Source organism: Hippichthys cyanospilos, chromosome 8 (genome assembly GCF_059441005.1).
Source record: "Hippichthys cyanospilos isolate Australia breed blue-spotted pipefish chromosome 8, RoL_Hcya_1.0, whole genome shotgun sequence".
Taxonomy (NCBI): domain Eukaryota; kingdom Metazoa; phylum Chordata; class Actinopteri; order Syngnathiformes; family Syngnathidae; genus Hippichthys; species Hippichthys cyanospilos.
In genome coordinates, this window is record NC_142376.1 from 12,559,089 (window position 1) to 12,580,759 (window position 21,671).

The following is a 21,671-nucleotide window of genomic DNA, read 5'->3' on the forward strand; positions in this document are numbered from 1 at the left end:
TCCGTGCATCACCTTGAACTTACTGTATTAAGCAACAAACCTCATGCTCATCCACTCATGTTTTATTCCAATGGAATATTGAATAAAAAAAGTGTACAATGCACTTTGCCATCAAGTAACACCCGAAGAGGATGAGAATAAATAGGAGACTTTAATATATAATACAACGTCAACACCGGAAGAGGGTTGATAAAGAGGTGTGACCACAAAAATAATGACTTGAAGAAACAGTGTTGAACAAATGTTTGCTTTAAGAACTATTTAAATGCCATGTGGATACTTGTGGGAGCGCAAGACAGGCGCAACTGACAGAAAATGAACAGACGGTTGCTCAAGCACTTGTCAAAACCGAAGAAAAACATCACCCAGAAAAAGAGGATTACAATAACAACAAACTCCTGCATTTAAAAAAAAAATATATATATATATATATATATAGAATTGTGGTCTCTATTAGGAATGTTGAGGACTACTATTCCTTTTACGCGACCTCCAGTGTTGTAATCCTAATGCACAACTGAAATCCGACTTCTGTGCATTCCAGCGATATCTTAAAGCTTTTGGCAGCTCTCTAAAATAACATAGCAACCGCAACGCCAACTACTGCACGTTAACTGCGGCACAGCAAGCTGATTGCAGAAAACAGCCGTGTTTATCCATGGTAAACATGAAACATGATCAATTATCTTGGGATTTTCCATCGCAGCACACACCAGGTCAGTACAGTATAGAAATTAAAATATTTCAATATAGTAACCCAAATTATGAGTACGTATTTCACTGGGTATTTCACATATGGCAGAATTTCCAATGGAATATTTTCAGGAAGCAATGAAACATAACTGCAGATTAGAAAGGCTAAGATAAAACAAAATTGCTGTTGCTATGGATGTGATTTCAAAGCGTTCTTAAATCTTCAGGAGGTACAAGTGTGTCCATTTAAATACAGTCGACAAACTTGGTCATTAGAATCATGTGCCACACAAAATAAGGACTGAATGCGTCAGCTGATAAAATATCCCAAGATGAAGCAGTTACCCTGAACAGTACAGTACAGTACACAAATGTAATGTGAGAATGGACTGAAAATGTAGCGTTTACCATAAATACCTGATATACATATACAGTTCCACTTTAAATCCCTGTTAAGGCAAGTAAGCTTTTAGTTTCGGGAGTGTTTCTTTATGGTTGGATTGGTGCATTTGCATATATACCTACAATGTGCTACTCTGCTGTCTTGGTCAACTACACAACAACAATATATAACAATTCAACTTTAGATTACAGTGAATTAGTTCTACCATTAAGACTGTGGTTATGTGGAGACACCCTACATACTCATGATACAAGTTTCCAAAATATATATTTATATCTATATATATCTATACCATATATTTATATCTATATATATCTATACCATATATATATATATATATATATATATATATATATATATATATATATATATATATTATTATTATTTCCATTTAGCTGCCACCTTGTCATCCATACAAAAAACATCCGAAGAAAAGGTGTTAAACGAACCCGAGCCAACTCTGGACACACTCACAATCATGATACTCTTACTAAGTTTTTGTGTAGTCATTTTGTATCACATTATAGCAACACTTGACAATATTAATATGACAGAGGATAACTACATAGATTGGTGTCTGCTAGTTTTGGACTGCTCTACGATGGCTAATAGTTAACACCAGAACATCATTTTAGAACCACAAAAGTCATTTTGTCAGACATGAGGATACCTGTGACAAAAGGGTATTCTGATCTATTACGAATACCACGAGGCGGCCTGCACATACCTTGTAATACATTAATCATCGAGAGTTGGTCTGTCATCATGCAGCTAATAATTATCTGCTCTGTCAAAGTCGGCCATTAGCCACCAACCTGTCATGCAAGCATTTTGGGCAATTAAGATCAATTGAGAACAGTGTCATGTTTACATGCACAAAAATTGCACACATGTTCAAACTGCATAAGATCCCAACCTTAAAATATGTGTAATTAGGCTGTAGCTTTTCTCCTGAAATGAGCACTCAAAAGCCTTTTAAATTGAGTCACACCGTATGTAATATTATTGTCTTAAAAAAAGTCTTCATCAACAGCAGATGTTAAATTCTTTCACTGAATTACAGTAGAAAGATCTGTTTGAAAATAGTTTGGCTTTTTTGATGCAAATACACAGCCTTATTTAGAAAGGTGCTTACAGCAAATTTATTTAACGTACAGTATTAAATTGCACAAACTGTTATGAATATCTTAGCAATCTAGACATCCCAAGAAAATATAATGATGGCAATTGACAACCAATAAAATTGACAAACGCCTGAATTTGTTGGCTGTCATTATGTGCAAAATATTCCTTTCAAGAAAGGGCAAATCACATGTTCTTGTGTGCATGTAAACATTCACTGCCACATTACAAGTGTTCGCAGTTCTGGATTCTGTACAACACTGGCTACTTGGACTAAAGGGTTTAACTGAGGGCACGCGTTGGCCATGGGGGGGGGGGGGGGGGGGCCATTCCTACTGCTAGTAACACGCTTCTTCTTCCAAAACAGCGGCTCCAAGCAAAGCACTAGATCTGAATGATCCTGGTCTGGCACTGCGTAAACATTGCCTTCAACTCGCTCTCTTGGGCCTCATTGACTGTGTCGGGCTCAGGGCTCTTTTGCACCTTGGCCACGGCAAAGTTAATGCCCTGAGTGAGCCCCGCCTGGGTGAGACTGGCCACCTGCACCATGGAGCTCTTGATCTTGGCAAAGGGGGACACTACCCGGCTACCGTTACTGTCGGCTGGAGAAGGGCCGAGGCTGCCTTCTAGCTGTGAGCCCAGACTCCTCTGAGAGCCGCCTGACACGGCAGATGTGGGCCTCTGGATTCTGAGAAGATTCGAAGCGGAGGTAGTGGCCTGGACGTCGAGTTGGGATGGCCTGGGGAGGTTTGAGTCCTCCTGCTGATGCTGTGTGCTTGGCTGCTTGAGGTCCGCCGGGCTTTTATTCTGCGCCGGCACTACGGGATTGGGCGGATGGGCAGCCGTGGGTGGCCGTTCTCCAAACACCTCTACGGGTTTGGTCTGTGCGTCTTGGACAAACTGATGGCAGTAGGCATCGAAGGGAGTGCCAAAGTCAATCAGAATAGCTTCTTCAGCTACTGAGGCAGCCCCCGGAGACTTGTCGTCGCAGACTTGAGACGAGCTCTCCTGCTGGCCTTCACAGCCACTCACACGGATAATAGAGGGGATATTTAGCTCCGCGCTCCCAATGGACTGGGAGCGACTGCCCAGTCTTGGGTTAGATGCTACAATGCCGCAGCTCGGCAGCACATAGTCCACGTTCTCAAATGAGCCCGAGCACGGGTGCTCTGGATCAGAATTATAAGAGTCGGAATCGTCCGAGTTATCAAAATTCATGTCACTGATATCTTTTAGGTTCGCTGTGCCAGGATTGCCATCCGATGTCTCCAAGCTGCTGTCTGACTTCCACAGGTTAACATGCATAGTCGGCTTCAGGAAATTGACCTTGACATCAGGCTTAGAGAAACTTCCCAGCTTTCCGAGAGGCTTGAAGGTGCCGATGTTCACGCTCGTTTTGGTCTGTTTTACTTTCTGATTTAGAGAGGAGAACTTATTGAGGAGGAAACTTTTGCCTTGGGCCAGCCCAGAGCTGCCCTCCGCCTGCTCACCAGTTTTGTTCTGGATCCCCATTATATCTTCATGAGGTCTGCTTTGACGCCTGAAATGAATACATACACAGAAAGGACATGAATGTCAGAAATATCGAACATTGTGCTAGTATTATAAATATATATCCTAATGACCTCTCTAGCTTCTTTTCAAGCACCAGTAGGTCCAGCCCCCCGGCTTGTTTTGTAATGCGAAGCATCTCAGCAATGCATTGTAGTGTATCTGAAACATACGGTAAGAAAATCCTTTAATGATCCCCAGAGGGGAAATTACAGTGTTAGAGCAATATAGGGTAAAGCAGCAAAGAGCAGACTATTTTATGACCTAAAAAAAAAAATCTCAAATGAAATTAGGTAATAAGCTATTCAAGGATATACAGAGAGAAAAAAAAGGCATTTGATTTTTGTTCGTGCAGCGGATAATATATGGTAAGGATATGGGTTTATGACTTTTTATTGATTCACTTAATGTAGAGGTTTCAAACTCAATGCCCGGGGGCCAGATTTGGCCCACTACTCAATTTTACATGGCTCATCAGAGCAATTTATTGCAAATTGTCTTCACGTTTGAAGTATTGAGGAATTGCATTAATTTTGTTACTAACACCCTTTTAAAGATAATACAGTATTTTTAACCAGATTATACTGGCTTCTGATATAAAAAAATAGTTACCGTAATTAACAGTTTGTTGTGAATATTTAATGAGGCCATCATACATTCACTCGGGTCATGGTCATGGAATTCCCAAGGAAACCATATCTAAGATGTGGCCCACTAAAAACATATTTGGCACCCCTGACTTAAAGCCTCTCTAGTTATTGACAGATATATATGCAACCTTTTCCATCGTCCTCAGGATTTCGAGTGGCTGCTCTCAAGGTGTGAAAATATCCACTGGCCTCTTCACTTCTGTAATGCAGGCGCATACAACAAAACTTTGGTTTGCCAAACAGCGTTGGTTCTGGACCTGCAACAGAATATTCACACTTACTACTTCCATTTTTTGGGTGTTTTTCGTTTTCATTTCCTTGGATGAATCATATTCCTCAACATTACAACAAGGGTACTGAGAAAAACTATTACACACTCTTTGAGGAAGTGCTGGGTGACTCAGGCTGTGCACAAAAGCCCAGTCACTTCCGCTATGAGTAAAACAGAATACTTACCAATTTCAATCTTTTCCAAACCCTCTAAATTGAGGCGCTGGTACTGGTTGACTTTATCCGCCTCCTCATCATAGCTAAGAACAAACATAACAAGAAGATGATTCAAAGGAAGAGATCCCACTTAGATGGGAATGCTGTATGTAGTTAGGACTTACTAAGCAATGTAGTAGGCTTTGTCAGACAGAAGAAGAAGCACATCCACATCTTTATTCGTGGCATCGATAAGGCTGACAGGGCGAAGACATGTATTTAACACTTCTGATATACACATTTCTGACAACGGTGTCAATGTCAAAAATGTAAAATGTGCTGCAAACCTCATGTCACAGTTAATGAGAGCCCAACCACCATGAAACCTCTCATCATCAGGCAAGAGAAGCTGCATGTATGTCTGCAACAAAAGGCTGACTTGCTCCTGGGCTCCTCTTTGGCTTTCCTGCTCTTTTTCCTCATGCTCCTTTTCCTTACTGAAAATTGAGTAGAGGTCTTCAGTCACTGGAAGACCCATCATGAGGTCTGCGAGGAAGGGGAGAGACACACTAAACAGTTGTTTTTGAGCACAGATATACTGGCAGCAAATGTTTTTGCTTCTGTTTTATACCAATTACTGCTTGTCTGTAAGCATCTCTGAATCGGTTCAGATAGTAGCGGTTGGCTGAGTTCACGCCGTCCTTCATCACACCTGCCAATTTCCTCTCGCCCGTCCTCGTAAAATCTCCCTAAATACAAACCATTTCAAGGTTTTTGTCCATATACTGATGCAGCCCAGAAAAGTAATAAAACATCACTACATCCCACAATTATGAGTTGTGCCATAACAGCCGAATTACCTTAAGTGCTGCTGTGCCAGCATACTGTCTGCTGATGGTGTCACCATTGTTGGCCCACATGATTTGATAGATCCTGTAACATTTGAGAGGCAGGGGCTGCTCTGGAGGCATCACACCCAACTTTTTCAGCTGAAAGAAATGAATATCAATTTTAAAGCTCTATCTGCTACATTCTCCTATTATGTCAATGTCAAATCTGAGCCAGGTAAGCTTTAGTTTTAAGTGCTAAATTACACACTGCGGTACATTCAAATATCAATCATAAGAAATGCCTTGATAAAATTAGGAGCAAGTGCTGCTCTCTGCCTTTGTATTGATGAGTCAAATATTTTACCTGCTGTTCCATAACCACCCGAGCAATAGCGGCTTGGACTACGTTGGTCCTGTCAAGACAATCCATGCAATTGACTCGGAAGATTCCCTCTTGCTTGCAAATGACTCCAGCTTGGTCCACCCTAGTGGAGACACCAAACAGGAAATTGGGATATAACAAAGAAACCTGATGAGAACGCTTTGGTAAATTCACTAGATAGCTCTATCTCCTGTCATGTCTAAATGACAACCTTTCCCAAACTATTTGTGATTTTCTGCAAACAAAATAGTGAGTCACACTTACCAGGCCCATTTCATGTCAGTGATGATATCCGAGATGGCATCCGTCAGTATTTGCACATTTTCAAATTTCATCCCTCGACTAAGATACAGTGCACAAAGCAAATAAAAGGGTAAGCAATGTAGTGTTACAGAGTTCAAAAGAATCATGCTAATGCTGTTTCTCTGTGTTTCTCTCACCAGTGCTCATGAAAGTCAAATGACACATAGGTGAGGTTTGGGTTGTTGTAAAGAAGCACTTGCTTTAGATACGCGTCCCCAATCAATTTCTCTCGTCCGCTTTGGTCAACTAAGTTAATGATGACCTGAAATTAAAAACAAAGAAGACATCAACTCGCAAAACATTTAGCCCTGCATTCAAAAGTAGGTGTTAATTAGTACATTTTCACAAATGTTTTATGAATAAACTTTAAACTTAAAGCATAGTCCAAACAAATGATCAGCTTTATTTAAAGACATTCAGTTAATATGGAACACATTTGAGGTTAGCATGGTGGTGAGGCCCTTGGCAACTGTAAATTCTTAATGGGTGCCCCTGGGAAATTGAATGGCTCATCCCTGATCGAACAAATGCTCATGTTATAACACTTGCATAACCAGTAGCAGTCAAAATACACTTTCTGACCAAGTGGCTGCAAAGTGTGAACTAACTACAGTGATATGAAAAAGTTTGGGCACCCCTGATCATTTTCAAGATTTTCATTTATAAATCATTGGTGGTTCGGATCATCAATTTCAGTAAAATAGATCATATAGCAGATAAAAGTTATATTGGAGAAGAGAAATGAAGTTAATAGGATTTCCAGAAAGTGTGCAATAATGACTTAAACAAAAGTAAGTATGTGCATAAATGTGGGCACCCTTGTTGTTTTATTGATTTGAATACCTTGAGCGCTAATATTGGGGGAGGGGGATTATCTGGCAAGCTCATTGACCCATGGCCTACATCAGTGCTTCTCAAATAGTGTGGCGGGACCCCCTGGGTGATGCCACAGGGGGCCCGGATGACCGTAGAGAAAATACTTTGTTTTTGTCATGTGAAGTATAATTGCAATAAAAAAATAATTATTATTATTATTATTATTTTAGTTTCAGACATTTTGATGCACGTGGCTAAGTTTTTTTTATGTTTTAGACTAAGCTAAGGAAACGAGTGAGGAATTGGAAGACCAAAGGCACGGTTCGAGTTAAGGCCTGAAGTGGCAGGACAAGAAAAATCTGATCAGCAGAGGCGAAAAATGGTGAGAACAGTCAAACTCAACCCACAGACCAGCTCCAAAGACCTACAAAATGATTTGCTTCAGAAGGTGTCACTGTGCATCATTCAACTATTCAGCGCATTTTGCGCTAGGTGATGCCGGCTTCATTTTGGAATAAGGTGCTGAAAATTGAGTTATTTGGACATACAGTAACAAGGAGCTGTGTGCATGCCAGAAAAAGAAGACAGCATTGGAAGACAAAACCTGACAAACTAAAATTTGGTGGTGGCTCCATCACGCTGTGGGGCTGTGTGGACCATGCAGATGTTGTTCAAGTTGAAGGTCGCATGAATTCAACATCAGCAGATTCTTGTAAAACAATGTTCAAGAATAAGTGACAAAGATAAAAGTTTCACCGGGGCTGGATACTTCAACAACACAACGACACTAAACACTGGTCAAATTCTACTGAGGCATTCATGCAGGGGAACCAGTACAACATTCTGGAATAGCCATCTCAGTCCCCAGACCTGAATATTACTGAAAATCTGTAGTGTGATTTAAAGCAGAGGAGCCATGCTTGAAAACCACCAAACCTAACTGAACTGGAGATGTTTTTGTAAAGATGAAAATACCTTCAGCCAAAATTCAGAGTCCAGACCCTCATCGGAAGCCATTGAAGCGTTTCGAGGCTGTTATTGCTGCAAAAGGAGGCTCTACTAAATTTTGATGTAATTTTTATTTTGGGGAGCCCAAATTTATGCACCTTCCTACTTTTGTTTCAATATTTATTGCACACTTTCTATAAATCCTATGAACTTCATTTCAATTCTCAAATATAAGAGTGTTTATCTTCTATATTATATATTTTACTGAAATTGCTGAGCCATACCACCAATGATATTTAAAAGGAAAATCTTGAAAATGATCAGGGGTGCCCAGATTTTTTCATACCACTGTATCTAAGAGGGATGCCGAGAACATTCACACCAAATGCATTACAGGGAGGTGCAATGACAACAATATTTTTAAAAATACACATACACCCGTCTACACTGGCAAACCTACCTCTTTCTTGTAGAGTTTAAGTTGCTCTTCGAAGTGGGCAGCAAAGTACGTCATGGTCTCTTTCTCCTCTGAAACACCAGTAATGTAAAAATATTTAATGGAAAAAATAGTTAATACGTTATACACGATTGTCCTTTTCCAGGGCTTTTGGCTCAAATTTTGTATTTTTTTTTTTACTTACTATATTGAGAAAAAGCAAGTACAATGGAGAGTAAAAAGATAAATGTGTACCCATTTTGCAGTGTTTAATGGAAACAATTCCCCTTTTTCCACACAAATAAATGAATCACATCACAGTATACATGAATAATTATGCCCAAAGATGGAAATGATAAAATTGATTTACAATCGTCACATTATTTGGCATAAAAAAAAAATCAGGACTGAAGCAGAATGACATTCAATCGTGCTGCAAAAAAAAAAAAAATAGGACCTGAAATAATGTATTCCCTGGTTTCAAGCTTCTTCTTTTGTGAATTAAGTGTCAAACTACTGTCTCGCCATCTAGTGGTCAACAGTGGAAATACATTCAAAGGAAACACACGACAGGAGTTATGAACTGTTGAAAAAAATGGGGTAGGGTGTACTGTCGTGTATTTCATTAATTTTAAAATTAGGCTGAATATTACCACGTCTCACTGGTACAGTGGCACTGATTTAAGTACCATTTGAATTAATCACAAATCCAACAACTGCAATAATGTCTGAGAAATTATTTCCGTAGCCTGACTGCATGCAAGAAATGGTTTCACTGACCTTTCTCCAAACGTGGCCGGGGATTGTAGCGGTATCCTGCCTGGCTCCAGAAGACAGGCACAGAGCCACGAGTCTGTACAAAGGACAGAGTGTGGCTGTGCACGTGGATCAACTGCTCCGTCTCCACATAGTTAGCCACATGGCCATCTGTATCTACTCCTCTGCGTTTGTACCGCATCCCTTTGGGCAAAGAGAATTGATGAAGACTATTAAAAGATTGTTTCACGTGACAAGAAAAGCGTGTTCTATATTATGTAAACCTACACTGAAATATTAGACAACAGAGGTGAAAAGAGCACCAATTGCTTTTTCAGTTACTCTTAGTTGTCAGTGCCTCAAGGAAATTAAGAGTAGACCACCTCTGAAATGAAGTGTTCGCGATTCAGGCTTTTTTTTTTTTTAAAGCACTTATTTCAATGTTCTCATGTTCATTTTGAACAGGACTGGGGGCTTTCAAATTGAATTCCTTTTAGTCCCCATTTGAGTGTTGCTCATTGAGATTTAAAATTTATAAACTATAATTTTGGTTATGGGGTTTCCAAATAGAGACGTAAAATTATTTCTGGTAATGACAAATGCTGTTAATTTTAGGGCATAAACATAAATGTGGCATAAACATTACCGAGGCTAGAAGATTATTTAAGCACTACATCTTGGTGGTATACCTGCCCGATGCCGGCTCCGTCTGGAGATAAGCGCAACGGTGAAGCGGGGATGGATGTCATCAACACAGGTCACCTCCTGTGGTGGAGTTTCAGGACTACTCCTTTCCTCATCAGATGTCTCGTTGTAATTCACTACAAGTTCTTCAACTTGAACGAATCCCTGGATGATTGGTATCACCCAAAAGTCCACCTCAGGGGTCTGAGATATAATAAAATATTCATTGTTTTGAATATTATTTCTCTTGTCCATTACGGGTAAAATAAAATTCTAATCTCCATCTAAGACCAAAAAAAAAAAAAAAAAAGTGTAAGCCTCACTCTCGTTAATGGGAAAATACTGAACTGGTAACTTATCTGATAAGATTACATTCACTTAGACAAGATCATCTTATCTTCATCAGTCCATCCTCTCTTTAACTATCTTTTTGCTCTCAAAGTGAGAGCAGTGATTTTGCTAGAGCAGTGGCTGTGCTATACCAGAAGATTGCAATATACTGTTGCTATGTATTTGTCTGCTAGTGCTTTCCCTGGCCATGGCAACGACGGAAATGAAACAGCACAATAGAGTAAGTGTGTTTCACTGCAACAGCACATGGAAGGAGCAGTTTTGATGCCACAAAAAAAGTACCAATTTTGATCAAAGCAATATCCTAAGTCCATTATCTCATATTTTGTGATTGGAGGTTTTGGAAACTGGCAACCAGAGAAAAAAAACAAACTACTTAAGTAATACATTTTAGCTACAAAGACTTTTTTGGGTCATGTTTACAAACATAAGGCAATATGTGTGGATCAGCACAGATTTTGATGAGAAGAATGTCGGTGCTGTTTAACTGTTGCCACTTGATGCCATGGGACACTTGTGTTTTTTGCACCCATAATGGGCAGCATTTTTCAAAGCCCCGCTATGTTCAGCAGAGACGCCGGCACCGTTGGACAGTCTGCATTCGTGCAGAAGGAAGACTGCAGATGAAGTTGATACAGAGTATAGAAGAGCATCGGCATGGAACGTGGATGTGTATTCAAAACACAGTCGGCACTTGGAATTGAAGCGGCTCTAAATGGGACTGGTGAAATTAACTTTTCTTTTGTATGTATTTATGTCACTCAGCAACGGTTGCTACAGCTGCTCATTTATTTTCAATCTTTGCTTGCAGAAGACGATGCGATATCATGCACGGTGTGATCTTGAAAAAATGCCTTTGAACCCCTCCTCTTGAATCTATTTATGCTTCAAACAACAAGGCATTTGCAGAAAAGTCACAGTCTTGTTTTATGTCTACTAATATTGTTTAAATGTTTTTATGTTAATATTTTATTTTGTCACTGTTATATATTGTATTGAATATAGAGCCATACAATGGCAATGCACATGGATGCAGCGGCTCTTAGCTCTTCAATTTGCCAAATTCATTGTACATCTGCTGCACAATTACAATGGAGGCATTTTACATTTACAAATATTTTCCTCATGTCAACAAATGTGGACATCCGGACATACCTGTAAATCTACAAGATCTTGAATCATGTGTTTGTTCCAGAAGAAACGGTCATCCACCTTTCACAAAAAATATTAATTATTATTATTAATAACCGCTTCTGTTATAAACCAACTTTTGTATTTAATGTTCACACAGAATTTGGAACCATGGTCAAATGTGTGTTTCCCTTCACACCTGTTTCCAAAGTGGTAAATTGGACTTTTCCAAGTCTCCTTGGCGCTGCACTGTGTTTGTCAGGTCATAGGTAGGGCTGAAGTAGAAGGAGTCAGAATCCATGAATATTTTGTACAGCTCATCAAGCAGTCGCCTCTCTAGACGTTCCTTCTCTTTGTTTTCCTTTACCTGGAAGGCAGGGGAATACTGGATTGGGCATAATAGGTAGGTCAGGTAGGAGGTAGGTAGGTAGGTAGGCAAGCAGACAGGCAATGAGTTAAACCGGTAAAGAGCAGTGTAAGCATCGGAAACACCAAAGGCATCAGGTGTGTGACAGACTGAACAAAGACCAACCTTTTTCTTAATGGGCACAGCCACATTTGATTTGATCTGGCTTAATGTTTTCATTAACTTGGACTCATCAGGGGACTGAACCAGTTTCTCTGATTTGTCAATTCCAAAATGATGCTTTTTGCAGAGCTGAAAAAGAGCATATGTCACTTTAGTGTACATGCAATACAGTACTGTATACATAATGCCATCCAGACAGACCTGATATTATAAGTCTAAACAAAAAAAATAAATAAAAAAAAAAAAAAAAAAAACAAAGGAAACACTAGAACCTACTAGTAAAATTTGGTAAACAGGATTTCAATACCTAGTGGGGCAGGGGGGGGGGGGGGGGGGGGCATTATTCTGCAGCACAATGTAAAACAGGGAGGAGTCTAATAGTCTATTCAGGGGCAATCTTTAATCGCTAGTATTACTCACTTGAAAATACTGTGCCTCACCATCCATGAAGCTCCCCTGAAAGACTGAAATCTTAGCACTAGCCATTTCCTCTGAGATTACATCAAATCTTTAAATTTCACCTTTATGTGGGACTTTAAAAAAAAGCCAGACAAATATATTTTAGTAGCTGATAGACCGATTATGATTCATACGCTGATGCAGTCATTGTATTCTTGGCAACACTCAATGAGGTCAAGCATCATACACTTTGCCACGAGTCTGAATACAGACTTAGGATGCACACCTCCAGCTCCAGCTCCTGCGGCTCTTCATCAGACAGAGGAATGACAGCTATTTTGATGATCTTGTAGACTTTGTGGTTGCCTGGCAAATGGCCAACAAGTGCTTTCTGGCGGATTAATACAAGGCCAAGAGGAAGATCTGCCAAGAGAAGTAGAAGAAGGGAAGGGAGGTGGGCAGGGGCTGACTGCATGACGGGTGCAGAATTCTTCACATTCTAAAAGGTGTGAAGAAACCAGCCTCATTGCAGTTAATAATTAATTATAAATACAACAGTAAAAGTCACTTGGTAGATCAATTGAATCAAACAGTATCACATCATGCTAAACTACAATGTCTGTGAAAGTAATAAAATCACACTTGTGTATAAAAATAACTCATGCTCTGTGCTTCTGGGAGGCAAAACATGAGGGAATAAAAATCATCATCAATTGAATCATCACCACATCACTCCTCCATCTCCTCTTCATAACTACATGCATTTCAAAGTACATTTACACTCATTTTCACACTTTCTCTTGTGAATGTGAAACGAGTCACAGAAGATTTGCCTTATCAAGTAGCCAAGAATTTTTTTTATCCAAACAGTTTAAAAGCAAAGTCAAATGTGTACTCCACCCTCTTACCTGTGTGAAGTTGTATTTTTCCGATGATTCCGTCCACCAGGCCCAAACATACCGGGTTCCAAGCAAGCAGCAGGTCTGTTGCTAAATGAAAATTAAGATAGAGACATATCTGTGCAAGTGTGACGGACTGTCATGGAATAATTATAAACCAAGTGCCACAAATTATTCACAATTCCAATACGATTTCAGACGCAGCAAATTGCAACATGTGACTTAACGATTCAAACTGGTGATTTGTCATTCTTCAAAACATAATACAAAAAGGAGACATTCAGTCAAAAACACAGCCACTGTGTGCTAACATCTGTGTGCTTAAATCCCGGGCTAGGCGTGACCGGTTACAGCCATAAAGTGGCAAGGCTGAGTCAAAGGAAAATTGGAGTGGTGGTGAAAATTGAAAACGGGTGAAGGGTGTGGCAAAGGAAGAAAGATGTTGAAAATAACACTTAATAGAAATTCTTAGTCCGATAGACACCACAAATCAATAGAGGCAAAATCTTGAAGAAAAATGCAAACCCAACTCTGGCCAAGTGCTTTTAAGACATACTGAACTTCCCTCTGAGAACAGGGGTAGAGTGGAAGTTGAGAGGGGAGCGGAAACCCTTCTTCCAATTAAATTATGAAACAGTGGTGCAACTGTAAACCTGTTCAGGACGGCTATACAACCGTAGGACTTCAGGTATCAACATCATCAGTAGTCTGGAAGGGATCTATTAAGTCATTGGCTCTTTTATTTTTACTTAGAGGGTTCGATCCACAGGCAAGTATACTCGACAAGACGACCATCATAGGAATTCAGCACTAAATAAAATGGCTAGGCGTTCCCCAAAATAACCATTAAGTCAAGGAAGCTGTCAAAAAAATTATGTGATGGAAATCTGTCAGAGCTAATTTGTGTAATTAAGAACTTGAATGTCTCGTTTACTTTTCTGTGCGTGCAACATTAAGTCACAAGAACACTCGCCAGCCTGTCTCTAGTTTCGCAAGTACGCAAAAATGAAATGCATAAAATGGAACAACACCCATTGAGGCGAATTGTCGTTGAAGTTCGTCAAAACACTTGAACAAAGTGTGATATTTTTAGTAGGTTATCGAATTGTGAGCACTGAGCACCGTGATTGAGGTTGGTGGTTATCGTGTCCAATAACGCAATTAAAGCACCTAGTCATTTGGGGAATCGGTAGGGGTTTTATTTCAACTTGAGAAGAAAAAGGAGTGTCAATTCGATTCAAGAAAAAGACGAACGGGCGGTTGTTACCTACCAGGCTTGACTGTCATGGTACCGTCTTTTCGGCTACACCAAAGAGCGCGGTCGCCGTCCTGAAGAATGTAATCGTCTTTGGCTTGGAACAGCTCCATTTTGTCTGTATACGTTAAACGATAAGTCGCTAGCTAGATGAAAAGGCTTGTCAAGGCAAGTGACAACTCGGGCGGATGACGGTGAATTGCTAACTCCGGTTAGCTCTTCGTCCCCCTCCGGCTGGTGAGCTAAAGCTACAAGCTAGCAGCAGCTGGATGCTTGTCCGATGGGTTTGCTCCACTTGTACGCATATTGGCGATTACTCTCCCTTACCGCCGGATACACATTCCTCCCCATTGTTAGGCTGGGCATGAAAGTAAGGCATAAATCAACGGGCACTTCTCTCGGCAAACTGTCGTGGAAGCCATCCAGGAGGTACAGGACCAGTTTGCTGCTCTAAACAATGACACGTGACCTGTCGTCACCAAAACGAAGCAAGTGGCGTGCAAGCAGCGTCGCCAGGTTTCACTGGGAGTGAAAAGTTACCACCGGAAATAACGCATGCCCGAATCTGTGTTTATTGTACAATTTGCGGCTTGGAATGAACGTGTTAATGTTTCTTACGAGCTGAGGAATTGTGCCCACTGTCACTCACACAGGAAGAGAGGGGTTAACACTTTCTCCACTATGACTCAGAGGCATCCTAGGGGACAATACAGGGAGCAGCTGAGCAGTGACTAATCTTTGTACTAGACGCACTAAAACCTTTCAAGATTACATAGAGGACTAGTTGAAAAGATATCAAATAAATAATCGAGGGTATATGAGAAGTGTTGATTAATCGACAACTAATCGATTATCAAATTCAGACAACTACTGTATTGAGTATCAATGACGACATTGCTTATTTCCTGATTCTTCATGGTAAAGATTGTCAATTATCAAATTCATGGGCAGCTACTTTGATGATATATTAAGACATTGCTTAGTTCGGAATTGTCAAAACTGCTACTTTCGGATTCTCAACGTAAAGATTTGTCATTCTTCGAGGAAGCGAAGCGAAGCGATTATCTATTAAATCAATTTAAAACATTAGCATACACTACCTACTTTTTCATTTGAAAACAAGTATCAACATTTTTGCCTATTTTATGACTTGTGGGTTGTGGGTCAAACCGGTGGCTGTACCATAATCAATTTCTATCTGCACATTTAGCTCTACTTAGAGTAAATGTTTTTGCCAGGTGTTTGCTGGAGCAAAATATTAGTCAGAAATACTGTCAAATACAATTTATTTCAATTGTACCAATATGACTTGCTTTCAACAATGCATTTGACTCCGACTCATCACCCGTGATCAATACTAAGCCACAATCCATAATTTGTGAGGACTATAAGGCATTACAGAGGGCTTTACTTTGGTGACAAATCATTGCGCAAATGGTGTGAGGCTAATCATAAAATAAATTTGGACACTATTCAAGTGATAGTTTGGTGTCATATTGCACTTATAAGGCAGTTTTTGTCAGTAACATTACAGATTGTGGCTTTGGTGTTTCTGCAAAGAACATTCTGACAATTGGTAACTTTTGCTTCCTTGTTAGCACGAAGTGCTGATTGTCTCACATCACAGTTCCATTTGTTTTAACACATTCATAAATATAGTAAAATACTATATAGTGAAATACTATATAATATATAAATACTTGATAGATTGCATTGAAATTACACATTACCCAATGTCTATACAAACACTCGAAACACAACAAAATTGGTGTAACGTTTCAAAAATGATGCTGATCATTCAGTGTGATACATTTCCATGATGAAGTGCAAAGATGACCAAGTAACTCATGTACCAAAAAGCAGCATCCTAAATGACATATTCATTGTTCTTTTTGTCACAACAGCTCCAACATCGTAATAAAGGGCAAATGCTTTTGTGTTGACTGCATGTTGCAGCAAGTTCAGCTCTAAAGCCCCAAATGTTTGCACTCTTCATGCAGTGTATACAAACAATATGCCGACTGGATTGAGGAAAGCTTCATACGATATCAATAAAGACAAAAGGCATTTACACATAACATTCATTAAGAAAATACATGTTTTCTTTATTGTACGATAAAGGCCTCTTCATCAAATTCAGATTTGACTAAAACTTTGTCAACACCTTGCTCATGACAGGTGTCTTATTATGAAAACACTGGCACAATACTGAAAAGCAACAATGTTGTCTCAAAAACCATGACAACATAGAGCTCCCATCAATTACATGGTGAATGGCAAAAAATACCAACACTGTTAATAAATGCATGCAAGTTTCACAAATACAGTGCAGAATGTGATCTTGTTCACTCTCAAATAAACACTTCCAGCTTTTGTTAGGATATCTCCTTTGCCATCTCAACATTCTCCTTGGTGATCATGCTGGGCTCTAATTTCTGTGTCAGGCCGTCTCCCTCCGCCAAGGTCTCGCTTGCAGGTTGCTCCTCCAGTTGCTCTAGTTCCTCTAGTATGGTCTGAACACGACGGACTCCATCCCTTCTCGCCTGCCGTACATCCGCGCGACCTTCTGGATCAACTGAGTCTAACGCTAAGAGCTCCTTGGTCAGCAATTCCTCCAGTAACAAGTACTTCTTATCATTCTTTTTCCCTTCAAATCTTTTCACCTCCTCTTCCAATTTAGCAACCCGTTCAACTATCTTCTGTACTTTAGCCAAACCTGGGTGGACAGGACATTGGGGCAATTGTTCGGCCTCTACCTTTACAGGTGGGACTTCTGTTCCAACAGCTGCTGGCTCATGCGCCTCTGGTTCAGATGGCATTTTGACAGTGACATCTGCAGTGTTTTGTTCTGCTTGATGGGGCTGCGGGAAGTGTGGTGGTAGCTGCTCGCACTGCGGGGATGCCTGAGGTGCTCCCTGCTCAAATTGTTGCGGCTGCTGAGGCGGTGGTTGCTGGAAGTGTTGATGTTGCTGAGGTGGAGGCTGCTGGAAGTGTTGATGCTGTTGAGGTGGAGGCTGCTGAAAATGAGGCTTTTGCCCATCAACGTCTGTGCTCACAGGTTGAGAAACCTGGATCGTCTCTGTTTTTTGCAGAGGACTCATTTGTTCTTCCTCCACTTTCGGAGATGGCTCTTTCACAGTGGTATGCTGTGGGCAATCAGAGGTTTAAAGATTTAGATATCCAACATGACATACTGACAAATATGTGTGTAAGTCCAAAGCAATTACCTGCGGTCTTTCACCCAGCACCTGTGTGACAATAGGTGACTGACTTCTGATATTATGCCGTGGGTGAATAGCAGCAGTATCTCTCTGCTGGGGATACAATGAGGGAGAAGCCCTTTCTCGTGGAGGCTGCATGCCTGCAGAATAGCCGGGCCATTCATCCTGCTGAACACGGTGGAAAGGTTGCTGTTGCTCCGAAAAGGGGACGCGCTGACTGTGGAGGGGTGGATTTAACTGAGAATGTGCTTGCATTTGACCTCCTCCGCCCTCATGGATTACTGGTATTGGGATGTAACCAGCTTGAAGACCAGTACTGCTGGGCCGAGGGATTTGGTTATGTGGCCCGGTATAAGCCTTGAAAACAGTTCAATAGAAAATTATGAACTCTCATTTATTTTCACTCCAAAGTCTAATTACTTAAAAGGGAAGTAAAAAAAAATAGCAATAATATGTTCTATGCAGCCATACTAACCTAAGTGTGGCATTCTGTTTAATAACTGTGCTTGTGGAACATGAATTAAGCAGCAAAATCCACCAAGGCCGACATTTTGCCAATCGCTGTTGACTAAAAAATGGCTGCCCTATTGGACGAATTAAAATGGATGAATTTTGCTGATTAATTTATTTTCCAAATACAAAAGACTTCTCAAAACACTGACTTTAGAGTATTTGGGCCACACAGTGCTTTAAGTGGTAAAAAAAAAAAAAAATCAAGTGCCAGTTTTCAACTTATTTAACTGTTTCTAGGCAAACTAGGCAGTAAGTAACAGCAGATGATTCAACTTAATTAATAAATAAATATATCATGAATGACAACTATTAATTAAAAAAATATGTATTTCATTCATAATGAATTAATTTTACCTGTTTGAAATGTTCAAATGCACCTCATAATTAATGGCATTGACACATGCCAACACTTCTGTATGCGTCTAGCCACCAATGCTGAAGACTCGTTTTTTTATGCGGTGCCTGAATTACTGAAGGAGTCATTTTGAGTATCACAAAGCGCAAGAGACAAATGTAAAAATGGAGGGTACAGTGCACTCATGTGAGGCTCCGCAATGTTGCAAAAAGTCCCAGTACATGAGACGTTAAAGTTGATCGCAGGTATACTGGCACACTTGAAGCAATGGGGCTGAATAGAACATTTTATTGAAAAAAATATTTGGGGCATTTAGTTTTTGTTATCAACCAACCTCTGCCGTTTGAGATATAGGTGAGCTCCCTTTTCCAGGCCCCGTGGAGCAGCCATCACCAGCTCCATGCAGAGGTGATCTAGGCCTACAATGAAACCCTGGTGTGGGCGAAGGTATACGCCCCTCTGTCCTGATATTGTGTGCAGTGTTTGGCTGGATGTACGAATAGCACGGGTGCTGTTGCTGTTTGAGATCGGCACCCTCGTGGAAGACTGGGATTGGCACATAACCTGGTCGAAGGATGGGGTGCTTCATTTCTTTTACAAAAGTCTTCGGCGTCTCCTGAAGGCTTGGTTCTGATAGTGTGCTGGGTCCATTAGTGGACACTTCCCTAACCTGAAACACATACACATGAGCTCAAATGTGATATCATCGGTAATGACAAACCTGTCTGTCATAAGTAAAATATGATTACATGCAGCAACCAGACAAACTCATTGTGACAGCTATCCAGCTAATGTGTTTTTACTTTTAAGAAATTATGCTCCAACACTAAAAAGGAGTTTTATTTATATATGTCTACAAATCTGTATAAATTAAAATTTTAAATTATGTCTGTCGAAAATCACAGTGCAAGTGAAGATCTAAATATATTTACAAAACCATTTAGAATCAGTGGATTAATAGAAGATTTAGAGTCTTCAAATAACCTAAGAATCAAACTTCAGGAATCGATGAGAAAATCCACACTAGCAAAGGAAGAACATGTAAACTCTGCATAGGAACCCGACTTCAAACATCCCGTACTCTGAACTGTGAGGCAGATGTGATAACCAATCGCCCACCGTGCCCACTCCAGATGAACATCTTTAGTTTTCTTTTTAATATAAGACGGATTAAAGAAAACCAAACCCGAAAGATGAAGGGTCTCAGTCTTGACTTAAATGCGAAGATTGCAGGTTAAATCGTCACTACAAAGATTACCTGAGATACATTGGCTTTGCTGGTTTACAAGTTTACACTCTAAATAGAGTTGGGTTAAAAAAAATAACCCTACTTTTTAGCTTGTCTAGTACAGAATGACACATTTTGGGGGGGATGTTGTTATGTAAGACAACCTGGAAATGTAGTTCAAATCAACCCAAACGTTGGATCTCTTTCTGACCCATTTTTTGTTTTGTTTTATTGTGTCTAACCTTTTTTGATCCATAATTGAGTGGGGGTTTTTTAACCCAACTGTTTTTAGAGTGTAAGATGTCCTTTCAAGGAAGATAGTGTCATTTGTTAGGCAAGTACTGAATGTGTATTCATGGTTTATTAAGGTGCTATGAAACATGTTCAACAGCTTGCTCTGAATCATCAGTTATTTTTACTATAACAATAAACATTGATTATAAAGAATTGCAATTGAAAACTAGTTTGTAGTACTGTATTGTCAATATAACTCAAGTGTCTAAAGCAACTGCCAGTGGCAGCTTTGGTGGAAGGCAAGCAACAGGTTTATTCATAGTTGACTGATTTGTCTGGGTAACCATTGACAACTGATCCGAAAGACGTCCAGACAAAAACTGCATTTAAATGCCAGTACTATTACAACGTTTAGACACATTTACCGTCAGTTATCTATCCAAAAAAAAAGTTGTGTTGAAATTTCTAGGCGTGACCCTTTACCCTCTGCCATTTCAATTTGGGACGCTGCACACAGGCAACAGCATTGCACCCATTTTATCCGCTGACAGCTGTCCTCTTTCCAGCAGCTTCTATCTGCCTTCGACAGCTACGTCTCACTGAAGATTAACAAGTGGCAGCATGCGAGCCTCTTTTCTGTCCTTCGTCATTCTCCCAATATCGTTTTCTCCATGCTTTTTATGATTACGTTATTACGCGCAGTAATCCTGATATATAGACTAGACTACACCCCGACCACAGCGGATCTGCGTCAAAGCCTTGTAAGGGAAAAGTTTAATATGAGGACGTCGCGATGTTTGTCGCCGTAAAGCAACTGATATTAGAAGTCAGGGGTGATCTTTACATACACTGCAGGATGAGTCACCGAGTAATTATGTAGTTAGATCAGCACGCGGGGACAAAACAGGGTTGGTGAGCCCTTCTAAAAGGCTCGTGAGGAGAATGCGTGAGTGAGGCGGAGTTAAGGGGCAAACATGGCCTTGTGGTCAACACCGTTGGTGGCTCAAGCCAAGCGAACTGCGCACCTCGGAACATTTAACAGATCGGAACAGCCGGTAGCACGATGGAGATGACGTAACATGCGCGCCTCGATACAGCAACTTTATCGGTACCTTTTTCGTGTCGTGTCTAGGGTCGTTCCAGGTCGTGATGCGGTTGTTGTGATCCACGAAGAACGGCCAGCCGGTCTGGGGGTCAATTTTGACTTCCCATCCAAGGGGCAAGGGGTCGTTGTCGTTATTCGCCATCGACGTTGTCGGCGACTGCGTCTTCATGCCGTTCATGCTTCTGGCTGCCCAGCACTGAGACATTTAATACCGGCGACGGACGCTTTAAAGATTCCTTCAAGTGACGTGGAAAAGTGGGCTGGAAGTTTCTCGAAATAGCTGGGTTAATACTGGGGGCGGACAGCGCTGGATACAGAGGCATGGCTTCGCTAACCAGTGTCGCGCAGCACTCCCTCAACCCCACACCACACCAACACGCAGGCAGTAAACACGTTTCAGTTGTTCAAAATTAGCCTTGCATTTTGCCCCACACGGTCTATGTTTTTTTCT

General features: G+C 40.5%; 2 protein-coding genes across 3 annotated transcripts; both read right to left on the reverse strand.

The window, feature by feature from the left end:
- Positions 1-44: 44 nt before the first annotated feature.
- On the reverse strand, positions 45-15,014 carry inpp5f (inositol polyphosphate-5-phosphatase F). Of its 2 annotated transcripts, none has more exons than XM_088420865.1 (20): positions 14,581-15,014; positions 13,319-13,399; positions 12,697-12,833; positions 12,015-12,140; positions 11,682-11,849; positions 11,507-11,563; positions 10,006-10,204; positions 9,341-9,520; positions 8,585-8,652; positions 6,498-6,622; positions 6,322-6,399; positions 6,040-6,160; positions 5,706-5,834; positions 5,477-5,594; positions 5,193-5,391; positions 5,031-5,102; positions 4,876-4,949; positions 4,548-4,676; positions 3,844-3,931; positions 45-3,758 (listed from the first exon to the last, which is right to left on the reverse strand). In XM_088420865.1, exons 1-20 carry the CDS (start codon positions 14,675-14,677, stop codon positions 2,603-2,605), a joined length of 3,402 nt encoding a protein of 1,133 aa, XP_088276991.1. In that variant the 5' UTR covers positions 14,678-15,014; the 3' UTR covers positions 45-2,602. The 2 variants fall into 2 exon arrangements, with proteins under 2 accessions (XP_088276991.1, XP_088276990.1); XM_088420864.1 differs by having other exon boundaries at positions 11,682-11,867.
- Positions 15,015-15,833: 819 nt separating this feature from the next.
- On the reverse strand, positions 15,834-21,575 carry bag3 (BAG cochaperone 3). Its single transcript, XM_088422299.1, has 4 exons — positions 21,228-21,575; positions 18,988-19,323; positions 17,792-18,142; positions 15,834-17,710 (listed from the first exon to the last, which is right to left on the reverse strand). Exons 1-4 carry the CDS (start codon positions 21,423-21,425, stop codon positions 16,940-16,942), a joined length of 1,656 nt encoding a protein of 551 aa, XP_088278425.1. The 5' UTR covers positions 21,426-21,575; the 3' UTR covers positions 15,834-16,939.
- Between the last annotated feature and the right edge of the window lie 96 nt (positions 21,576-21,671).